The sequence below is a fragment of the Podarcis raffonei genome, chromosome 2 (assembly GCF_027172205.1).
Source record: "Podarcis raffonei isolate rPodRaf1 chromosome 2, rPodRaf1.pri, whole genome shotgun sequence".
NCBI lineage: Eukaryota > Metazoa > Chordata > Lepidosauria > Squamata > Lacertidae > Podarcis > Podarcis raffonei.
Genome location: NC_070603.1, coordinates 84096531 through 84117288, shown reverse-complemented (window position 1 = coordinate 84117288; position 20758 = coordinate 84096531). Strand labels below are relative to the sequence as shown.

Genomic DNA, 20758 nt, shown 5'->3' with positions numbered 1-20758 from the left:
CCAATTCATCCCACAAAAAGCTGTCCTGCTGCAAGCATGCAGGGAATTCTCATCCCCAGCCAATCTGCATTGACTACTTCTACATCCATCTGTAGATGCAACAAACCGGGGATGTAGCAGCAAGCCGAAGTTCAGTTTCAAGCTCCTTGCAACAAAGTTTGGCAGTTTGTGGTTAAGCCGTTTGACTTCTTGCGAGACTGCCTGAAGCCTGACCTGCTGCTTGCAACATTTTCATACAACCCAGCCACTTCTGCTTAGGGCTGCAAACCTGCTGACTAGGTGTTCAGAAAAAACTCAGCAACACAAGGTCACCCTGCACACCCTCTTACCGACAGAGCTTGCCCAACTATGAAGCCAATAGCAGTGAAGTCCAACATCTCACAAATTGAAAGTAGCTCAGGAGAGGTGAGCAGAGGTCTGAAAGCACAGGAGCAGGCAAGGATGGAATAGAAAGCCAAGTGTCAGTTCAAGAAGGGAAGAGAGTTGTGATACAAAATAAAGTGAATATAGTTGGTTTTAAAGAGACACAGCAAGAAAGCTCAATTCTAAAAGTGTAAGAAGGAGCAATGCGGTCATTTAGGATGACAAGACTGATAAAACCCAGTTAGTTAAATGTGATAAGATACTAACACTTAAAAGTCTTTTTTTGGGGAAATGACTTTCATGCAAGAATTGAACTGCTTTATCCAAGCCAAAAGACTAAATTCCCATGTTTAGAGAGTCTCATAGATACTGCACTTAATGTGCACATGTATCCAGTAATATGGTTAAATAGTTAGACGTCTGCCCTAAACACATACCTTCACCAACATGAATACCCCAAGGGCTTTTGGGAATTTGCTCTCCAGCAAACGCCACTTTAATGGTATGGGGACCAGCTTGAAGAGGTTTGTACACGCAACGATAGACTTGATTCCCTTTGTCTTCTATTGCAACTTCCACGGGGTTCTTCCCTTGAGGATCTTCAACTTCTACACCTATATCACCAACACCAGCCCCTACAAGATACAAAATAGGAGCTCAAAAATTATTTCCACAATTAGGGAAGTCTCCCAGTTTTTTATATTGGCCAGTATACATCCCAGTGGAAAGAGGGCCAAGGAAATACACACTCTATATAGCCAAATTGGGGTGTTAGGAAATGGGACATGGAGACCATCTCCCCTCAAGAACACATTGTTTTGTCACGAAATTCCAGTTTAGCTTTTCCAAAAAGAACCCACAAGCTATTGAGTATGATAATGATCCATAACAAAAAGCAGGAGGACCTCAAGGTTTGCAGCCTGAGGAAATGAGTTGCGAAATGCCTGATAATACATCCTTGACATTTGCAGCCAGAATTCTCCTTATCTTTATACCAAGGTCCTGCCTGCTTGTTTTGCAGAAAACGCTGCTAGATTTATTTAGACTTATGTCTACCAGTTTTTCCTATTTGGAAGGATTTAAAAGCAGCTTTAGTTTTGCAATATAGCCCAACAAGACTCGCACCCCCCGTTGGGAAAATCCTCATTATACTCAATTCGCAGTAACCTTTTTGTTTAAGTTACTACTGCAAAATTCAAGCGCTATAAACTCCTAAGTCTAGTACTCAGTAAGTTCGTCTTAAGTGACTTCTGAAGAAACAATAGCGAAGCTACTATGCCACAGACATGCTATGCATTCCCAAGAACAATGAAGAATGCTTAGTTCAAATGCATGAACATCATGCACCTTGCACAAAAAGCTTATACTCCGCACTTCCTGAACGCAGACACATTGGCAACCTTCCTTGCCAAAGCAACCCAAGGCCATTGGCATCCCTGATTGGTAAATCAGGAAAAAATGATGTGAATTCATATCAATGCCTGCTAAAAAACAAAAACCTGTTGGAAGACTAGTAAGTGTTGGTATGTGGCAGGCTTCTGTACTGGACACCAAAGAGATGTAAAGCAGATATACACCCTTTCATGTCCAAACTAGGTGTTGTTAATTAAGTACTGTGGCCAAGAATTGCAAATTGAACCCTGAAGCTTCAAATGCATCTTCAGCATCCTTAACCCATTTATTTGCATTTATTCTATCTAGCAAGATTCATATACCACTTCATAAAAAAAATATGTCAGTGTTTATATAAAGTGGCATGCTATTAATTAAAAACAGAAATAAAGACAACCCTTTAAAAACACCACAAATAATAAAATTTTAATAACAGTAAATGCCCAACCCATGGAGCACTGTGCATTCCTTCCACCCTCACATATGCTCTGTGTCAGGGGAGGAGTCTGGCTATGAATCCAATTCCCATCACTCCTGACGTCTGGAAAGGTATGATTCAGTGCCCAAAAACATCTGCAGAGCCCCAGGGTCCCTATCCTGTGTGGACACTATAGGGAGAAGTAACATCATGGCCCATACGAAGAGAAGGCAAGCCTGCTCACAGTTCCATGTCACAAAGGAAGGAATCTATTCAGCCCATCTTACCTGCTGTGTAAATTTCAAAGTAAGTAGGTTTATTGGCTATATTTCCTGTTACTTCCAAGCCTGGTCCTTTTGCGGTCACTTTGCTGGCATCTCCCTGGGCTTTATCAACATTTACTTCAAACGGGCTCTTTGCAATGTGCTGGCCAGCAAACAGAACTGTAACCTAGAAGTGTAGTAACAGTATTCAAGTTAGATATGCACCACTGCAAGCAGGTAGCCAGTTTGCATTCACTCAATAGCAGATCCAGAGGAGTTCTGAATTCACAAGCTGACATTTAAAAGCCAATTAAAAAAAAAAAAAAACTTCTGGATAAGTGTCTGCAGGCCCAACATTGAATGTGGTATTGCCAGCTACCATACCCAGATAAATTATGCACATTTTTACAGGCAAAACATATTTTAATAGGGCATTGAACATCAATCAACCATATAGTTCACTTTCTCAACAAAAGAGAAGGCAGGATAAAAAAGGCAGCTTAGCTACTCTAAAATAAAACTGACTACCAGTGTTGCCTCCACCTCCTCTTTTACCTGAACAATTGTTAGACCAGCCAATCAGTACTTTAAGCCGGGGGGGGGGAGCGTTGTTGCTCTCAACTACAGCTACAAAACTAGACCAACTTGTTTTGAGATAGTATTACAACAACATTGTCCTGAGCAAAATGTACTTGGCAGCTAAAACTCATGTCTCCCTCCAGAATCTTCAGATATTCTTACCTTGTGAGGTCCTGTAACCTTTGGGAGGTACTGAACAGCGTAAGTCTTGTTCTTATCGTTGTCAGGAGTCACCATGGCCTAAGAAAGAGGAAGGTATTAGGCAACTCAGTCATGCTTAAGTTTCTTGATCTTTTTCACTGGGTATCGTATTGGCTGCTGTGGTCGTTTTATGATTTTAATTCTACACATTGTGCCTATTTTTATAGTGACATTTTTATAGCCTGCGCTGGAGAGCATTTTGTAAAAGAGTACAAATAAATAAAATGCCAGGAATTAAAATTAGGACCTTCTATATGGCCTGTACCCCTTAACTATGGTCCATCCTCATGATTCATGAAACTCACTCAAATGCCAACACACTTGAAGAGGATTCCTTTTCCATAGTGTAAGATAGTAGTAAGTGATCAACCCATTTCCCTTCCCTGGCCCAATATGCATACCTCTTCTCTGTTTCCTTCTGGATCTTCTACAAAAACCAATACCTCGCCTTGGCCAGCACTGATGGTGTCAACACTGAATTTGGCAGGCTGTTTCACCATATTTCCATGTGGTTCAATTCCTGCAGGAATAAAAGGCTGTGCTTAGCTGGCTGTAGAGATGACATGCAGAAAGCTTTTACTTGCTAAACTGTGATGCAAGTACATTATTTCCTAGAATTATCAGCACCAATTTGTAGCTATCCTTGCTCTTAATGTAGCAATGTAGCAATGTAGCAGAAGCACTGCCACAAAATATGAGAGGTTCAATTTGTGGCTAACATGGTTAATTGCTATTGACAGACAAATCCACGGTGATGGGGCTGGTCTTAGCTACTGTCACATTAAACTGCATTTTTAAAATAAATGTAAATACATACTTCTCAATGTACACATTTCCAAATGAATTTTATCCTAACACACAGGTTTGAGTAGTGAATTGTATTTCAAAATTTGGAGGTGTGCAGAATCCGAAAAAACTGTGTATTCATCTGTGATGTGTGAATTAGGAGTTTGCTTTAAAATTCTTAGTGTTGCTTAAAAAAGAAAAAATCTAGCGTTGACAACATCAATACCCTAGATTTTGGTAGCTTTCTGAATATACACGTGCATTAGTTTTTCATGGTCTTCACAGGATCCCTGCTTGTTTTCCTTTGGTAGAACTTCCGTTCCTCTCCAGGTTCTCATCCCATCCCCTCTCATTCCAACCCCACTCACCAGCCTGCCTCCATCCACCTCCAGTTCCCTTGTCACTCAACCACCCAAGCCATGCCCCTCTTACAGCTTGGCCAAATGGCAGCCCAAGTCAGCTATGGAGGAATAGGTTAGGGAAGCTCCTCAGCAGACACGCCTCATACTGAGGTCACCTAAGCTGCTGAGGTTCACAACGAGAACAGCAGGATGCTTGCTGGGGAACCCTGCGTGTTCCTCTATAACTTGCCCAGACCACCCACCACTGACAACACTCACCTGGGCCAACCATTCACCCACCTGCCTAGGATGCCTTCCTGCTAACCCTCTGCCTGGGCAGTCTGCCTATCAGCAGTCATGAAAACTGCAGTGTAACAACATTCTTACCATCTTAATATACACCAAGAAATATTGTATTTTGCTGTATTATTTGAATACAAACTGATGCAATTTGTGCAAAATAAAAGCAGCATTCAAAATACAATTAAAAACCATACAGCACAGTGCATTACAATTGCTACAACAGGCAGAAATACCATTAAGTGGACTGGACCCTCTGCAACTTTCTAGGTGGTCCATGATGGAAAAATGTTTGGGAACCACTGCCTTACACGAAGCAACTGGTCCCCTCCCACTGACAGTGATGAAGTTTAGGTTTACATCTTAGAACAAGACAATAGCCTTGCTAAACTGGTTCTCAAAGTGGGAATTTTCATGTGAAAGTAGGAGTGGCTTTTGGACTATTTCCACATTTTTCTGAATCTCAGCACTGCACTAAACGAATACAATGCAACTTGGAAGTTTGTCTACAAACATGATTTAAATAGAGCAAGAACCAACTGGTCTTTTAAAGCACAATAGTTTTGAATGTATGTAACAAGATAAAAGAAACAATACACGTAAGTTATAAGAAAAGCATTTTAGACCTCACCTCTGCCATACGCCCTTGCCTTCTTTGGATTAAGCTTAGGCTTCAAAGGAGCACCAGGTTTCAGCTTTGCTTTGGGAAACTGTGACAAGTAGGTCATTACAGAGTGTTCATCCACATCAGGGTGTATGATTTCTTCGGGAGCGATGACCTGGTAAATAAGGACATATTTTCATTAGGATTACAACATGTGAATCCGAGTTCCCCTCATACATTCCTACACATCCAAATCACTGCCCGTCCAATAAATCCCTAAGTTTGGAAATATAGCTAACCAGTAGCATTCCTAAGAGCAAGAAGCCTTTTGAAAGATTACACCGTGTAATTGCAACACATAGAATAAGTGCACTTTATTTGCACACATAGCTTTGTAGCTGGGTCATTTGCAGTTGAGTTACTACTGCCAGTCAAAAAGTTATGATGCCACCTTCCTCCCAACAGCCAATCACTTGAAGTTGCACTGAATGTTTTACTGGTCGCCCTAAACACTGCCTAGGTTCTATGTACAAACTTTTTTAGACCTGTCAAATAAATACTTCAGTAGCACCAATTCAAAAGTACATACAGCAGTCAAGGCTCTTAATCTTAGAGAAACGCCGAGGCAGATTTATTGAACTGGCACTGGCACAGTAAGTCGTAAGTGCTTTCTTTTACTGGAGCAAATAATGGGCATAATATGAGTTACTTCAATAAAGGCAGAGGACTATAAAGTGTTTCTAGCAGGGATAGGATCCAGCCCAACCTTTAGAGGAAGGGGGGCTTCTATCCTTGTAAAAATGAGAGGGGAAACTCAAGTTTTTCAATATTGTACGTTTGCGATTTATGCACATTTAATTTGCGTGCATTCAGCTTTATGGGCTTGGCAAATAAAAATAAAAGGGGTGCGTGGGGATCCAGGTAGCAACTGACAATTCCACCTACCATTGAACCCAACAGAACTTTGGATTTAGGCACGATTCCCAGAATGTAACCCATGCATAAGTTACGGGCTTACTGTACACTAAAGGGGCAGCTTTCAAGGAAGCAGTCTCATCAAACCTATTCTGTGTGGAGGACCCACTGTTTTTAATCACTTGAGACGATGACATTTCATACCACAGCAGGTATTTTTAAGCACAGCTGAATTTGTGGGACCAGGACCATCAGATGCTACAAGTAAAATTATTTCTGTTCATATCCTGCCACCTGGATTTGCTGAAGCTCAAATATCATTTCTCTTCTCCATACCTGAGGGACACCTAGCCAGTCATCTGCTTGCTGCATGGCTTCACGGGCATTATCAACAGGCTTCTTAGGGTCCCAGGTTTCCCAGTCTGGGCAGAGACCTAGCGAAGCAAGAATTATAAAGTTTAAAATACTATGAACATCAGGAAGCATTTACACTTAGCATAAATCCATTTTAATTTTAGCTAGCAACTGTCAAGGTCTACCCACAGAAGTGCACTTGCATTACACAAGAGTAGGAAGTGGAGATTATAGCCTGGTAGCCAAGGTTTTCAGAATGCAAAGTCAGGATATGTGAGATAAATCCTGTTCGTATTGTTTGGCCTCCACTCCCATTTGTGAGGAAAGAGATTCAATGCCAATCTGAGATCTAACAGACTGGAACTGCCTACTATCCACTGAGCTACACTGACTGCTGAACCACTGATTGGCTTTTCCAGTACTCCATGCTGCCAGTCTAGTCAAATTCTATGATTCTAACAAACTGCTCTCTAATTTACAATATGCAATAAGTAAAGATTACCCTAAAATTCTAGATGCAACATTTATCAAGTTGTTCTGCAGTGCTGAATTTTCAGAAAATTGTTTCGCCAGAAGTAGGAACAAATAAGATGCTAAAGAATCCTATTGACAACAGAAGGAGTAGCCAAAATGGTCTTCTGCCACACTCTCACCAACCCCGGCCAGGGGTGACAGCAGGTTAGTCCACCAACATCCTTCTTTTCTTAGCTCAGAAACAGGTGCCAACATCTATAAGGCTACTGGCTACTCCTGGATCACAAGAAGGCTAACTTAGCCAATAGTCTTCTCATTCACTTGAGAGTTGGGTGCAGCAAAGGTAACAGCTCGTAAACACGATAAAACAGCTCTACTGCTGCATTTACATCCAGGATATTTTGTTAAAAAAACAACTGTAGAAAAGCTTTTAGGAATCCGTGCAATACTTCATGAAGCTAAAAACGTGCTGCTCAACAACTATGATTGGACATTTTGGAATCCATAAAATATGTACCAAGTTTTTTTTTATGATGCATTGCAAACTTAAAGCAATGCCTAAAAGTTGTGAAACCTTCATTAAGGGTTCCTGACTTTTATACAGACATTTAGAGCTTGTTTTCATAGGTGTGACTTCTAGTCAAGTACAGGACTTCTCAAAGCAAGGGAATCTTATTTACATTAAGGTAAAGATAAATCAACTGCTACTGACATAGGGCGAGAAAATGGAAAGGTCACAGAAGGCTTACCTGGAGCACAGCTATCAACGAGGGCACCTAATGCTTTGCCATCTTGCCAGTTTTGGTTGAAGTTCGTTATTGGCAAATAAGGGATTTTGTTCTGAATCCATCCCAAGAGTCTCTGTTTGGGAGTCTGTTTCTTGGCATCGTCATCTCCTTCATCTTCCCACACTGGCATAGAGATTGAGTAATGGAGGATAAGGGTCCATACTAACCCTAGGATTAGCTTCAGGTTCCCATCAACAATAGCTTTACTATCTGAAAAGAAGAAAAACAGAATTACTACTAAAACCACCATTAGGCATCAAGTCACGCTGAAAGGTAACAAATCCACTTAAAGGCGTTTGCTTTGAGCCACCAATCTAACCACACAGGAGTCAGGTGGATAATATGACTGGCAGACACAATGGTTCTTTCTATCTACCCAGGTATCTATTGAGATCTTTTTACACATACTTTACTATATGCTTGATTCATGGTTGGAGTAGCTTCCTCCAAGTTTCTTCTCAAGCCATCAGTTCAGCTGTCTACTGTCAACAGACAGATCATAATAATGTGGACTTAGGAACTAGGACAACCAGCCTATTGTCCTCAATCCAAGACCTTGCCCTACAGGAGAGCATAAAACAGTTTATATACTGTCATTATGTACCTCCATAGTAAGTGGCAGTAAGCCAATCATACTAACTGGTAGATATCCCAAAAGGGTAGAAATTCTTTGCTCTGGTTTCTCTTCAAGAGTGAATCAACCATGATTTAAGATTAATGTTTTACTCAGCTTCTTACAGAATCTGCATAATTGCAAAATTAAGCAGATTGGCAGCAACAGACCTTGGGTTTAAAAATGGGGGTGGAAACCATGAGCTATTTCTACAACACAAACCTTTCTTGTAGAAAGGTACATTACATGGTGAATAAGATATACAAAGACAAGAGGGAACAGTCATTTAGAATTTAGAGAACAAAAGGAGCATTTACACAGCTAGATTTCCATGCTATTGCATATTTGGCTATAGCTTATTCACATCAATATGAAAATGTTATTTTTAGTCCAAGTATTTCCCCTCCTTATCACTCAACTATTAGTAGCAGACTTTCTACCAAGCTAGAAATTCCTTAGTACCCTAGTCAACATTTGCCCGGGACACATCAGTATGTTGATGAAACTAGAAAGCCAAACAGATGAATGTGCTTCTAAAATGGCATCAAGCCGACAAAACTGGACTTGGAAAGCAAGCTCCCCTACTACCTAGCTCAGATGTATAATAAGCAAAAGTTCATTTCTATACTGACTCTTACAACAGCTATTTGTGACTGGGTACCAAAGAGATCTAGAAATAAACTTAAAATGAGTCCTTGCATAAGTGATACTGCGGCTAGAAAACTTATGAAGCGGTTTGCAGTGTGCCACCACTCTGGCCAGTAGTAAAACCAAAATCACACCAGGGAAATTTAAAGATTCATAGTTATGAAAACAAGTCCTTCCTGGGAACTCTTATCCAAATATTTTCAGGACTCACATCAAGCCCTGTTTGCCAGGTCTGTTTGAACTAGACCTGGACTCACAGACTATGGCAAGGCACTGTCTCATGATGAGGAACTGCTCACCTACACAACTCTCTCCATTGCAAAGCTCTATTGTAATGTTTCTGGCCCCAAGCACAAATATATTTCATGAGCAATTAACAGTGGAATTTCTATCTAGCCACTGTCATTTGTTAATTGCATCTTAAAACTGCTTAAGCAATACAGCTTCAGTCTGGAGGTTATTAAGGTACATGGCCTGAGGAACAGTGTTTAGCAAAATTGCAACATTTAAGCTGTAGACTCACACAAGCCAGGTTTGCAGGGCAGATCAACTGCTGAAGATAAGTTAGCTTTGTGGCTGCATACTGGTCTTTTAACATGTGAAGTCTGAGATTTGTCGGATTCCAGAGGGTCATTGCTCAATTCACTATACAGCTACAATATGCACACAAGATTTAAAGGGGTGTGCAATCGCCTCTTCTCACAGCTGCAAGGGCTTGCAAGAAAACAGTAGCCTAAAGTAATTCCACCAGTGAACCAAAAGTTGCACAAAGTGTAGGAACTCATTTTGCATCAGTTGGACATTTCCTCCTTATGTGGAAAACATTTCTACTCAAAAACTAGTAATGTGTTCTCTATTGGTAGGTTCTCTATTGGTAGGAGAAAATAACAGAGACCAGCCAGAGAATATTGAGAAGCAAAGCAGCTAGTAAGCCTGATCTTTATTGACTGTTGCAACAGGGTGCTCCCCCACACGCAGGAGAGGAGGAGGAGGACCTCGAACAATGGCGCGCAAGGCCTTATATATCCATTTTGAAATTTCCTGCCCTGGAGCTCCAGACCACCCCTCCATACATACATCACAGAAGGGGTGTAGCCCAAGACCACCCCCCACAAATATCATACCTACATCACAGAAAAGGCGGTCTACAACAGAAATTTGATGGTGGTTGTTTTTCCTATCTGCCAGGTTATCTGATAATGCCTTATCTGATTGCCTTTTCTGGTAGTCTGGTAGCCATTCCTTTTGAGATAGTAATTAGTTAATTCCTGGGACAATGGGAAGGTGGGGTTTTTTTTCATTTTCTCCCTCCTTGCAGAGAAACATTTGGTCAGTTTGGGAGTTAAAATGGTTTCAGGACTGTCTTCCTGTGCTGCTTCAGACATGTGGTTTATATATTTATGTACGTGTTTGCTTGGTACATTTATGAACATTATATATCTAAGAACTTAAAATTCTTATAACAGCCATTTACAGCACATTAAAACAGCAAATAAAACAATCAAAAATAAAATAGCGACAAGACATCTCTACCGATCAGCCGAAAGTCTATGCCAGAGAAGATAAATTTAGCATACAGTGGTACCTCAGGTTAAGAACTTAATTCATTCCGGAGGTCCGTTCTTAATCTGAAACTGTTCTTAACCTGAGGTACCATTTTAGCTAATGGGATCTCCCGCTGCCGCACGATTTCTGTTCTCATCCTGAAGCAAAGTTCTTAACCCGAGGTACTATTTCTGGGTTAGCAGAGTTTGTAACCTGAAGCGTCTGTAACCTGAGATACCACTGCAATTCTTTTCTGTTTTTCCAACAGTGAATTGTTTAAGTATTTAGCTGGTGGCCTTCTCACTTTCAGATGCTAGTTCTTCAGAAATTGCTGTAATTTGTTCCAAATACATCTTTGGTTGTTACCCATGCATTTTAAAACCTGGGACACGTTCAAAACAGTAGTAACATTCTGCCCCTTCTCCTACTTACAGCCCATTGTGAACCTCACATGACTGATCAATACTGAAACTGAGCAATCTCGCAAGTATGTACTTGCAGCCCTGGGAATTAGTCAGATCCTGTAGACCAGCGTTAAATATTTACTAAAAAGAAGAATAGTTATTCAGGTTTATTACTGGCATTTACTAGCTGGGTTAGTTCTGCACTGCAATCCAAAGAATTCTTTTCAGCACAGTCCAGAGTGTCACCCAATAGGACCTTTTGCCTTGCTTAGAAACAGTTCTCATTTTGCCAGCAACCCACTATTCTGCAGGACCACCGTTCAAAACAAAGTTTGCGGCTCAGTTTATTCACGAGTGCCTGGACTGGGAAACACCAACTAAAACCTCGTTGCATAAGAGCCAAGTGAATTTGTTAATTTTTAAAAACTTTGTCCTGCTGCAGTACTACAAGGAATTTGCTCTTAAGACAATTAGCGGAAACACGATAAGCTACTGTGGTCAGTTTCCTTGGTAACTGGAATACACAGAAGAACTATGCTTTTTACTGGCACGAGCAAGAGATTAGAACATGGGCAAAGGAAGGACAGTATTGTTGTAAGCTAGATTTGGCAGCTTGAGAAAACCAGGTTAACTGTCACTTGAAACAGGATAGCTCAGTCAATAGAGCATGAGACTCTTAGTCTCAAAGATCATGGGTTCAAGTCCCGTCCCCCCCATTGGGAAAAGATTCCTGCATTGCAGGGGGTTGGACTAGATGACCCTCGTCCCTTCCAACTCTACAGTTTTATGATATTGTGACTCTGGAAGTGACCAAACTGGGACATACCTACGGTGAACAAGCTCCTATGTAGTACTACTGACCTAGAATGAAAGACGGCCAGTTCTTAACATATTCACTGGCATAGCAACCATTTGGACTTGTGGAAGTAAGAAGTTCAGCAAACAGCACAAACTCCAAACTTTGACACCACTTTGCAACAGGGTATCTCGACTGTGCCACCTGTGCACCTAGTTTGGAACAGCAAGAGCATGGAGAAAAAGGCTGCTCCATTGCAATGGCAGCCCATTCCCCTAGATTTTCCTAACCCAATCCCAAAATAGGTTTTATTTGGGCTTGCTTTCAAATGCCGGGAGCAAAGTAAGTTGAGGGCAGGAAAGTAAGACTTCTAGAAAAGATTTTATGTTGGATTTTTTTAAATGGTTACCAGCAGGCTCTGGGCAGCACACACTCTTATCTGTCCACTGTAGGTCATCATGTTTGCCATTAGCTTGGTTATGGTGTGCAAATTCAAATTTATTCCCTCCAGTTCATTTGTATTTGTTAGCCACACTATTTCCTGAAAGGGTATCTGCTTCCAAGGAATACATCTTGCAGATTTAGGCATATGGGGCTGCTGCGACTTTGCTCAGAGCTATTTCTGGCCCTAAACATCATTTATGCTTTTAATGGTCATGTGTTTTAGACTCTCCTCTTGTCAGTTGTTGGTGGTTAACATGCTGGTGAACAACGTGCCTCTCCCAAGTGAAAGTGTGTGTGGGTGTGAGCATATACATTGCACACCGCATTGCAGCTTGGCAGCAGAACCTTTGCTGCTGCCCCTTTAAGGCATATAGTAATCTTTGCTCAGTTCTAGTGGTTCTCCCCCCGCCCCCCCGCCTTTTAAGACTATAAGCTAACAGTACCAAAAATAACATGCTTTATAATAATCTCAGTGGTCACATTCGTCATTTTAAATTGCAGATGTGTCACTAAGCTCTGCCCTCTGTTCCAGCGGAAGGCCCCCCAAAAAGAGAAGTTACCAAATTATGTACTGTAGCAGAGAGTTTGGCTTCCTATGCTTACCTTAAGACAGGACTTTTAGGCAACATCAGACACAGCTTGTTGAGTTTGGAGGAAATGGCATGTTGCAACCCATCAAACAATGGAAGCACATGTACACATGTCTCACTACAAATTGTTCCCATTATGGTAGGACATGAATTGTCGTAATGTCTGAAACAGGTCATTCCTCCTGACCTTAAGACTCAAGCCTGTGGGTCCAAACCATAGCAAGAGGACATGATCTCTGAACTCTAGTACAGAGAATAAACATGTTGCAGGAAGGAGCAGTGCAAGTTCTTGACCACAGTTGTGAATAGAAATGATGTCATTTGCAGATTTCCCTGAAGGTAGAACTCCATTTAATTTTTTTCAATGAAGAGTCATGTGGTCAGAGTCCATGAAAGCTTGGATCATAATAACTGTGTTGGACTTGATAGTGCCACATGAATTTGATGTTCCTGCTACAAGACGTCTAACACAGCTAACATTCTGGACACTAATCATTTCAGACACCAGGAAAGAGCCGGAGTATGATACTACAAGGAAAATACAGAACATACTAGAAAAGGCGTGGGGGAGGGGGGATATGTGGCTATCCGTATGCTGCTGACTACATCTCCCATCATCCCTGGTTGCAGCTGATGTGAGTTGGTCCAGCAAGTGGAGGGCCACAAGATCCCAATCCCGCCATCATCAGTTGCCTTACAATAGCTGCAAATGCATCCTTAGGTGTCTTGTAAACTAGAGAAGATGAAGCTGTTGCATGTAATGTTTCAAATCAAGAGTCTGTTGTAGACAATTAATCACCTGTGGTTCTTTGGGTAAAGGGCCACAATGACCCATTGTCAACCCTCCGGGGGCCACATATCAAAATGGGTGCGGCTTAAGTGTTAGTATGCGTGTGGTGTGAACTGCAGTTCTCAAAGCTGCCTTGCAATAGCCCCATCCACCATTGTGTATCATTTCAAACCATTTATCATTAAATTCAGTAAAATTTAAATTTTAAATATAATTTTGAATGGGCAACACATAGAACCACCTTTTGGGGGTGCCAAATACTGCCTGTGGGTTAGGGGCCCCCGTCATGTTTAAAGGAAGCATTTTTATACCCCCAATCACCACAAGGACCAACACTGTCTATTCCCTGTACCTCCCACTTTTCAGAAGGTATTTAGTTTTTGAATAAGTGTTAGAAGTTTCAAGTTTCTTAGTACAGAGCCACAAGCCATTTGTCTTCGGCAGCTGTAGTATTTAACATGGAAATACTGTCTCCATGTTAAGCAAGTGTCAAATCTTATGGTTGCAAGGATGATTTAGTCCTGCAAGTACTGTGTGCAACATACCCTGCCCTGTTTACTCTTGCAGTACTGCCCATTAAAACAGAACTGCTAACTTTCCCATCACCTGCCTCCGAATAAAGCACACAACTATCAGAAGTGGGAGGTTTTCATGTTTGTGATTTACCCTGAAAGCAGTGTGAACTGAACGTCATGCAACCAGAGCCACATTAACAAAGTTCTTCTCCCAAGAGGACTGTGCTTTTAAAGAATGCGGTAGGCATTTTAAATAAAAAGGTATGGGGTGTTAGGGGAGGGATGGTAACTCTGGTGGGGTAGTTTGTCCACCTTTAGTCCCCACCCTGCACTCAGCTCTCACCTGTGGCTCCTAGAAGCTGTCAGCATGTGACAGTAGCCACACCCCGGGAATGGCTTCCATTGGCCAGCTAAATCAGGTGAGGATAACCAATGGGTCTCAAACCCTTGGTAAGTTAGCGACTTCCCCCTGCATGTAAACACAGAATCTGGTGGATTAAGCAAACAAGACCAACAGTGACTTCAACAGTCTGAAAGGCAGCTCATCAACCTGGGAAGGTAACTCATCTAGAAGGAAAACTCTGGTCTTAAAACTCCACTGCCTTACGAGAACTTCAGGAGAAGAAATGGCTCAGGAGTAAACCCTACACATATCCAGAGCATAGTCCTTAAGACGGCTGGATGGTGCCTTGCACTCCTCCTTCTGACAACTCCTGCAGCCAGTCTGGTGCCAAAAGCATTGCTCTGCTTTCCTTTGAACCACAGCAGTGAGGCTGGGAGGGGGGGGGAGTCTTGTACCCTGGGCAGCCCAGGACCTCCACACACACTGCCCAGGCTTGTGCCTCAGGGAGGTCACTTTGGTGTTGCTAATTTGACCTCTTGAGACAGATGCCAAGAAGTGGGATGCCAAGAAGTATGGCAATGAATACTGGGGCGCTTTATTATGCTGCTTAGAAAACATCTGTGGCACATTTGCTAAGTGATCACTACTTAAGTCCAAGCTCAGGTTTGTTTTTCACCAGTTCTTGTTATCACTTAACATTTACCACCGCAGTTCTGAGTTAAGAGTCTTTTGGCTATTAAGATCTGGCTCTAGTGGTATAACAGGAGTCAGCACCTGGTAATGCTTCCTTTTCCAATAAAATTTTTCTACAGCCAACCTGGAGAACTTTGGTTCCATTTATTACTAAAACAGAAACTTCGGCTTTCGAAAAGCCCTTCCTGTGTCCTTAAAGCCTGCTGCAGCACGCTTTGAATAAATGACATCATTGGCAAACTTGTTATGCTGACAATAACCCCCAGGAGAACAGGCCCCCCTCTTACACTAAGCAAAGCACATTCCACATTAGTGAGGTCACCCCTTGTTCCCCATGTATGTGAAAAGCCCCCAGAAGCTGCAGATGAGATCAGTTTGCTTCATTACTGGCTTGACTGGAACACTGCCTTGCGAAACATCCGAATATTGATGCACATATTCCCAGGAGAATTTCTTGGCAGCCATTCTAACCTGCACATGCACAGAACCATTCCCCAACCCCCCAATGCTGCCATTCATTTCAACGCAAGCTGCCTCAAGCGTTTATAGAGATCTCTCGTTCTCGCTTCTACGGCAATTGCTTTGGCAGCCCAAACCTATCTCAGAGGTTCTAGATTCATTCATCCAACAACCGACGGGTGAATGGATGCTGTGGAAGCAAGCATCCTGAAGAACAGAGCTGCACCACTGGACCCCCAGGGCGCTGACGGTCAAGGAGTGGCAGCTCCAATGGAAGCACATGACGACTGTGCTAATCGCTGCTAGGCCAAGTGGCAAATCAGGAACAGAATGGGTGGGACAGTCCAAGACAGGTTGTGCAAAACAATGTCAGGAAAGTGCTTTCAGAGGTAGCACTATAGTCAACAGCTAATGGTGTGGAAAACTATTGTCTGGAAAGCCCTACGGTTACGTCTGCACCCACATTCACCCACCATTCCCAGTAATCTGCCGCCATCCGTATGAGTACAATAGTGTTCTGAAGTAGCCCTGCCTGCTGATTAAGGCTCCAATCCTGCATTTCGTTTCAGATATGCCAGAAAGGAGGTATTAACTTTCCCACAACATTGTTCATGGTAGCCGTCTAGACATACAACAATGCCCCCCTTCAAGTTTGCTGCTTGAGGCTGCTGTCTGGAATATTTGTTCATGGGTCTATTTTCAGGCAGGCATCCCACCAGCCTGTTCTCCAAAATACTAGAGTGCCCACTCATGAATAAAATGCACTAGTCAGTGGCTACACATCACAAGCACATGAAAACCAGTAATGATGAGAAAACACCAATTCCAGTGATAGGCCATTTAGGAAGGAGACAGGACACCCATCACCAGCCCTCAAAAGGAACTGAACACTCTGGTAAGTATTTATGTTTCTCCAGCTGTGTATCTAGATCAACTAGCCACTGGCTCTGGAATAAGGCAGCCATATAAAATAACTGTTTGAAAGGCACATTACTCTTATGGCTCCTGCCTAGCATGCTTCCATGTCTTCAAACCTCACTTCAAAAACAACAGCATATGACTGCAGAGTAAGATGCTCCATCTTCCAATGCTATTAAATTTTGGTAAATATAAGTAGAAACTCCCATTATTCTGCTGTCAAAGAAATTGGGGGGTGGGTGGGGGGCAGAAAGTATGAAGCATTACAGAGACCTTGCATGGCCCCATGAAAGTATAGAAACCTATAATGAAAGTGTATCTAAAATACACTAGACTTCCCCCAAACTAGTGAGTTCGAGCTGTTGCTGGACTAACTTCTACAATCCCTGTTACACCAGCTGAAGTGAGTTCGGGTGATCATTACCCTGGAGGACACCAAGTTGGGGGAAGATTAAAATTACAACAGAACTGGAAAATACTAGGAGGATTCAGTGCATGATAAATTGCACAGTCATTTTTGTTATTTTTCCCACAAAAGGCCTCTCACAAACCAGAACTTCATTCTCCAAAAGGCAGGCCAGTCTTGCAATTTGACATTTGCAAGACAGAAATAAAACAATCCTTCCAGAAAGACTAGGCAGAAGAATGCAGGTTCTGTGGGCTTGGCAACCCACACAACCATCATCAACATATGCCATAGTTCAATGCATATTATTCTACTACAAGTAAACATCAACAGTATGCAAAAGCTTTCCAATTGGACAAGAAAAGTGCCACCTCAGATCGAGGCTGGAAGGACTATGAACATCACACTCCTATTTCAGTGGCTAATTGCAGACAACAGACCCTCATTTAAGCCTGCAGTTATCTTTAAGGTATGTTTGGCTTTGAGTCTGTGGCATTAAGAGTGCAAATTATGTCAGCTTCAAGCCACTGTTGCCTTCTCATTTCCTGATCGCAATACCCTCTCATTTGATAATACAGAGTCTTGTCAAAACGTATGGTTTATGCAGACAATTATTGCTATTTACAGTTTACATGCACATATCATAACTGCATCTGAGGTTCCTGTTGCCAGGAAGGCAGAAATCAAGGAGCAATGAGCTTTTTTCAACACTATTAACTAGATATATGCAAGGACATCCTTGTTTTAGCAATCAGTCAGTTAGTAGAGGCTACATGGTTAGTGACAAAGTCTGGGGAGCTTCCAAGACCAACATCCACAGCATTAGCAAAGGCTGTTTCATAGAGGGGTGGCCAATGTGAGGACTCTAGAAACTGCTGACAGACAACTCCCACCATCCCTGATCACTAGCCATGCTGGCAGGGGCTGATGGGAGCTGTAGTCCAACGACTTCTTCTGGCCTTATCTATCCCCAGTAGTAGAAGCATGCAGACTCAAAATACTGGATACCTCCCAGAAACAGGAAAGGGTACATCTGACCCAGGCAGGCTTGGGGTGAAGCTGGAAGTGGCCATCTTTCCCACAACTAGCTTACCCCAACATTTGTTCCTTATCCATATAACTATGCTCAAAAAAAGTCTCATAAGATTCCAGTTACTCATCTGCAGCAGCTTGTTTTAGCAATCAGTCAGTAGTAGAGGCTACATGGTTAGTGACAAAGTCTGGGGAGCTTCCAAGACCAACATCCACAGCATTAGCAAGCATGTTTACTCACACTGGGTGTGGGTCAAGATGCTTCCAGGCAGCCATCACACCAGCAGAGGACTGCACAGATAAGTGAAGCTATTTAGATATGGTAGAGCCAAATATCTTCTGTGCAGCACACGCCAAACACTAAAGCCACAGTGTATACGGGTTTTTTAGAGCCAAAACCAACACGTTGGAAGTAATCAGAAGTGATTACTGTTTGGGGAAATCCTTGACTACAATGTACACTTTGATTCAGTTTTTCCATCTGAAACCATCCAGAGTCACCACACATAACAGGATTGGTGAGAGGAAATCCCATTCATGCAAGTATGCACAGTTCAGCCAGGCTCCATCACAGGCAGAGAGCAGCATTCAGAAAAAGGAAGTGTTCTAGTTAAAGGAAAAACATTTTAATGTTCATAGCCTGGTACACCTCTTAAAACTTTGATACACGCAATATTTTGGCTACTTCCTCAAACTAATCTGTTTTAAAGCATTTTGATCGAGGCAAGCAACACAAGACTCATGGCATAAGCCTAAAAGATGTCCCCATTTTTGTTAACACCACAACCAATGTTTCACCCAAGTGGCCACCACATTAAGCCCTGGGCCAAAAATTACAGAATAGAGCCGTTGAATTGTAGAGTTGGAAAGGACCACGAGGGTCATCTAGTCCCTAGTCATCTAGACTAAGCAGAAATAGGGGAGAGGCCAGAGGCCATCTTGGCTATAAGTCCTGGAAGAATTTGACCACAACCGTGATTTAATTGCAAGGAATAAGTGATCAACTGGGACCAGTACTTGTGGGAAGTGATGTTTTCTCTCTCGTCAACATTACCCGAGGAAATGGTTTGCCTGTGCAGCTTTGAGAGACCAGTCTGCCTTCATTAGTTCAAAATCACCTCTAAGAGAGGAAGATGGGCAGCACTGCTTCCTCTGCCCAGCACAGACATTCTTCAGTGCCCACACCAAGCAGGCCAGTGACACATGTCTGACTAGGGGGCGGGGGGAATGTACTAAATACCAGACTCTAAGAATTGCACACAACCTATTAGACATTTACCACCCTCTTCTATAGAGCACAATGAATGGTTAGGTATGTAAAGGGGTGAGACGATCTTTTAGGTATCCTGGTGGCCTTTGAACACCAATACCAGCACTTTGAACTTAGCCTGATAGCCGATTCATAACCAGTGCAACTCTTTCAGTAGCAGGGAAGCCATCTGTGCAGCTTCTCTCCTGAAGAGGAACCGGTATGCCGCCACCGCATCCCGCCGGAGCTAGCTGGAGTCTCCCCCATCAGACAGGCACCCTCCTATCAGCAGCAATTCAGACTGGCTACAGCCCCACTTCACTTGCGGATGCTCCTTGCAAAGAAGTGGCAAGAACACCATTTTTGAAAGGGGTTCTTTTTTTCTCTTGGCTCACTGCTTGACAGGTCTTTCTCCTGATAAACACAAAGGCTGCAGGCGAGAGCGGAAAGCCTAAGTAAAATGTGTGTTAAGATGCAATCCCAGTGTATAGGGACTTTCCAAGTCTTTTAGTCACTGACGCATAAACCTGCTCCTCAGCAGTTTATAAAGTCAGAACCTTGCAAGTGTCTGAGCTGACCATCTCCATTTCCTACGTTTAGTTGCAGCAGGATACTGTTGCTGCAGGACCACTAATTTCCTCAGCTGCCTACCGAGTTTCAGTTCCCCAAGCTCTTTACAGTGGTACCTCTATTTACAAACTAAATCCGTTCCTGAAGTCCATTCTTAAACCAAATGTGCTCTTAAACTGAGGCACGCTTTCCCTAATGAGGCCTCCCGCCGCCGGTGCCCTTCCACCGTTTGGCTTCCATTCGTAGAGCAAGGTAAAGTTCACAAACCGGAACACTACTTCCAATTTTGTGGAGTTCATAAACCAAACAGTTCGTTAACAGAGCTGTTCGTAAACCAAGGTACCACTGTACGCAGAAATCCCACCTTTCACTCCACCCCTGAAGAGCCCCATCAGCCGCCACAGTGCCCAGAGGGAAGGTTTCCCTTGCAGTTTGTAGAGCTCTAAGCACATTTTCATGTCAGCTGTGCTGCAGATCAAACAGTTATCTCCACCTCCACACAGAAGTCTTTTTAAGATTTCTGCCTCCCACCCCCACTAACTTAATTGAAGTTTGGGCCTGGTCCCACTCAGAGCAATGTTATGTCAAAGCGGCCTTCACTTCCTAAGAGGCAGCAAGTGGAGCTGTGCTGCTAAAAGCATTAAGCCATTTCGCTATTCATTCATAAAGTGAAGGAGCACAACTTAAGCGTTATTTTCACATGTTTAATCCAATTAGGGATCCCACAGCAGCCGATGAAATCAGAAAGTATAGTACTTGGTCAGGTTTACACCACACCAAGTTTCTAACGTCAGAGTTAAGGGCGTTGGCACAAGTCCCAGTTCAGTTGTCAGATCATGGTGGTTATTGTTCACCCATTTCTTGAGCTACTTCCAAGACGCAGAGCACCGCAATGCAAAGTGCACATGAAACACTCAGACTGCCTGGGTGGCCTCTATCATTGTAGCCCATATGGATGCAATACC

General features: G+C 42.7%; 1 protein-coding gene across 5 annotated transcripts in view; it reads right to left on the bottom strand.

Annotated features, from left to right (window-relative positions):
• FLNB (filamin B) overlaps positions 1–20758 on the bottom strand; it is an 82421-nt gene that overhangs the window by 50058 nt on the left and 11605 nt on the right. For all 5 annotated transcript variants that reach the window (XM_053377922.1, XM_053377918.1, XM_053377919.1 and 2 more), the window contains exons 2-8: positions 7740–7988; positions 6499–6596; positions 5275–5422; positions 3618–3736; positions 3178–3255; positions 2461–2623; positions 801–998 (exon numbers count right to left, since the gene is read on the bottom strand). In XM_053377922.1, the coding sequence (XP_053233897.1) occupies positions 801–998; positions 2461–2623; positions 3178–3255; positions 3618–3736; positions 5275–5422; positions 6499–6596; positions 7740–7988 (1053 nt within the window). The remainder of the gene's footprint in view (positions 1–800; positions 999–2460; positions 2624–3177; positions 3256–3617; positions 3737–5274; positions 5423–6498; positions 6597–7739; positions 7989–20758) is intronic.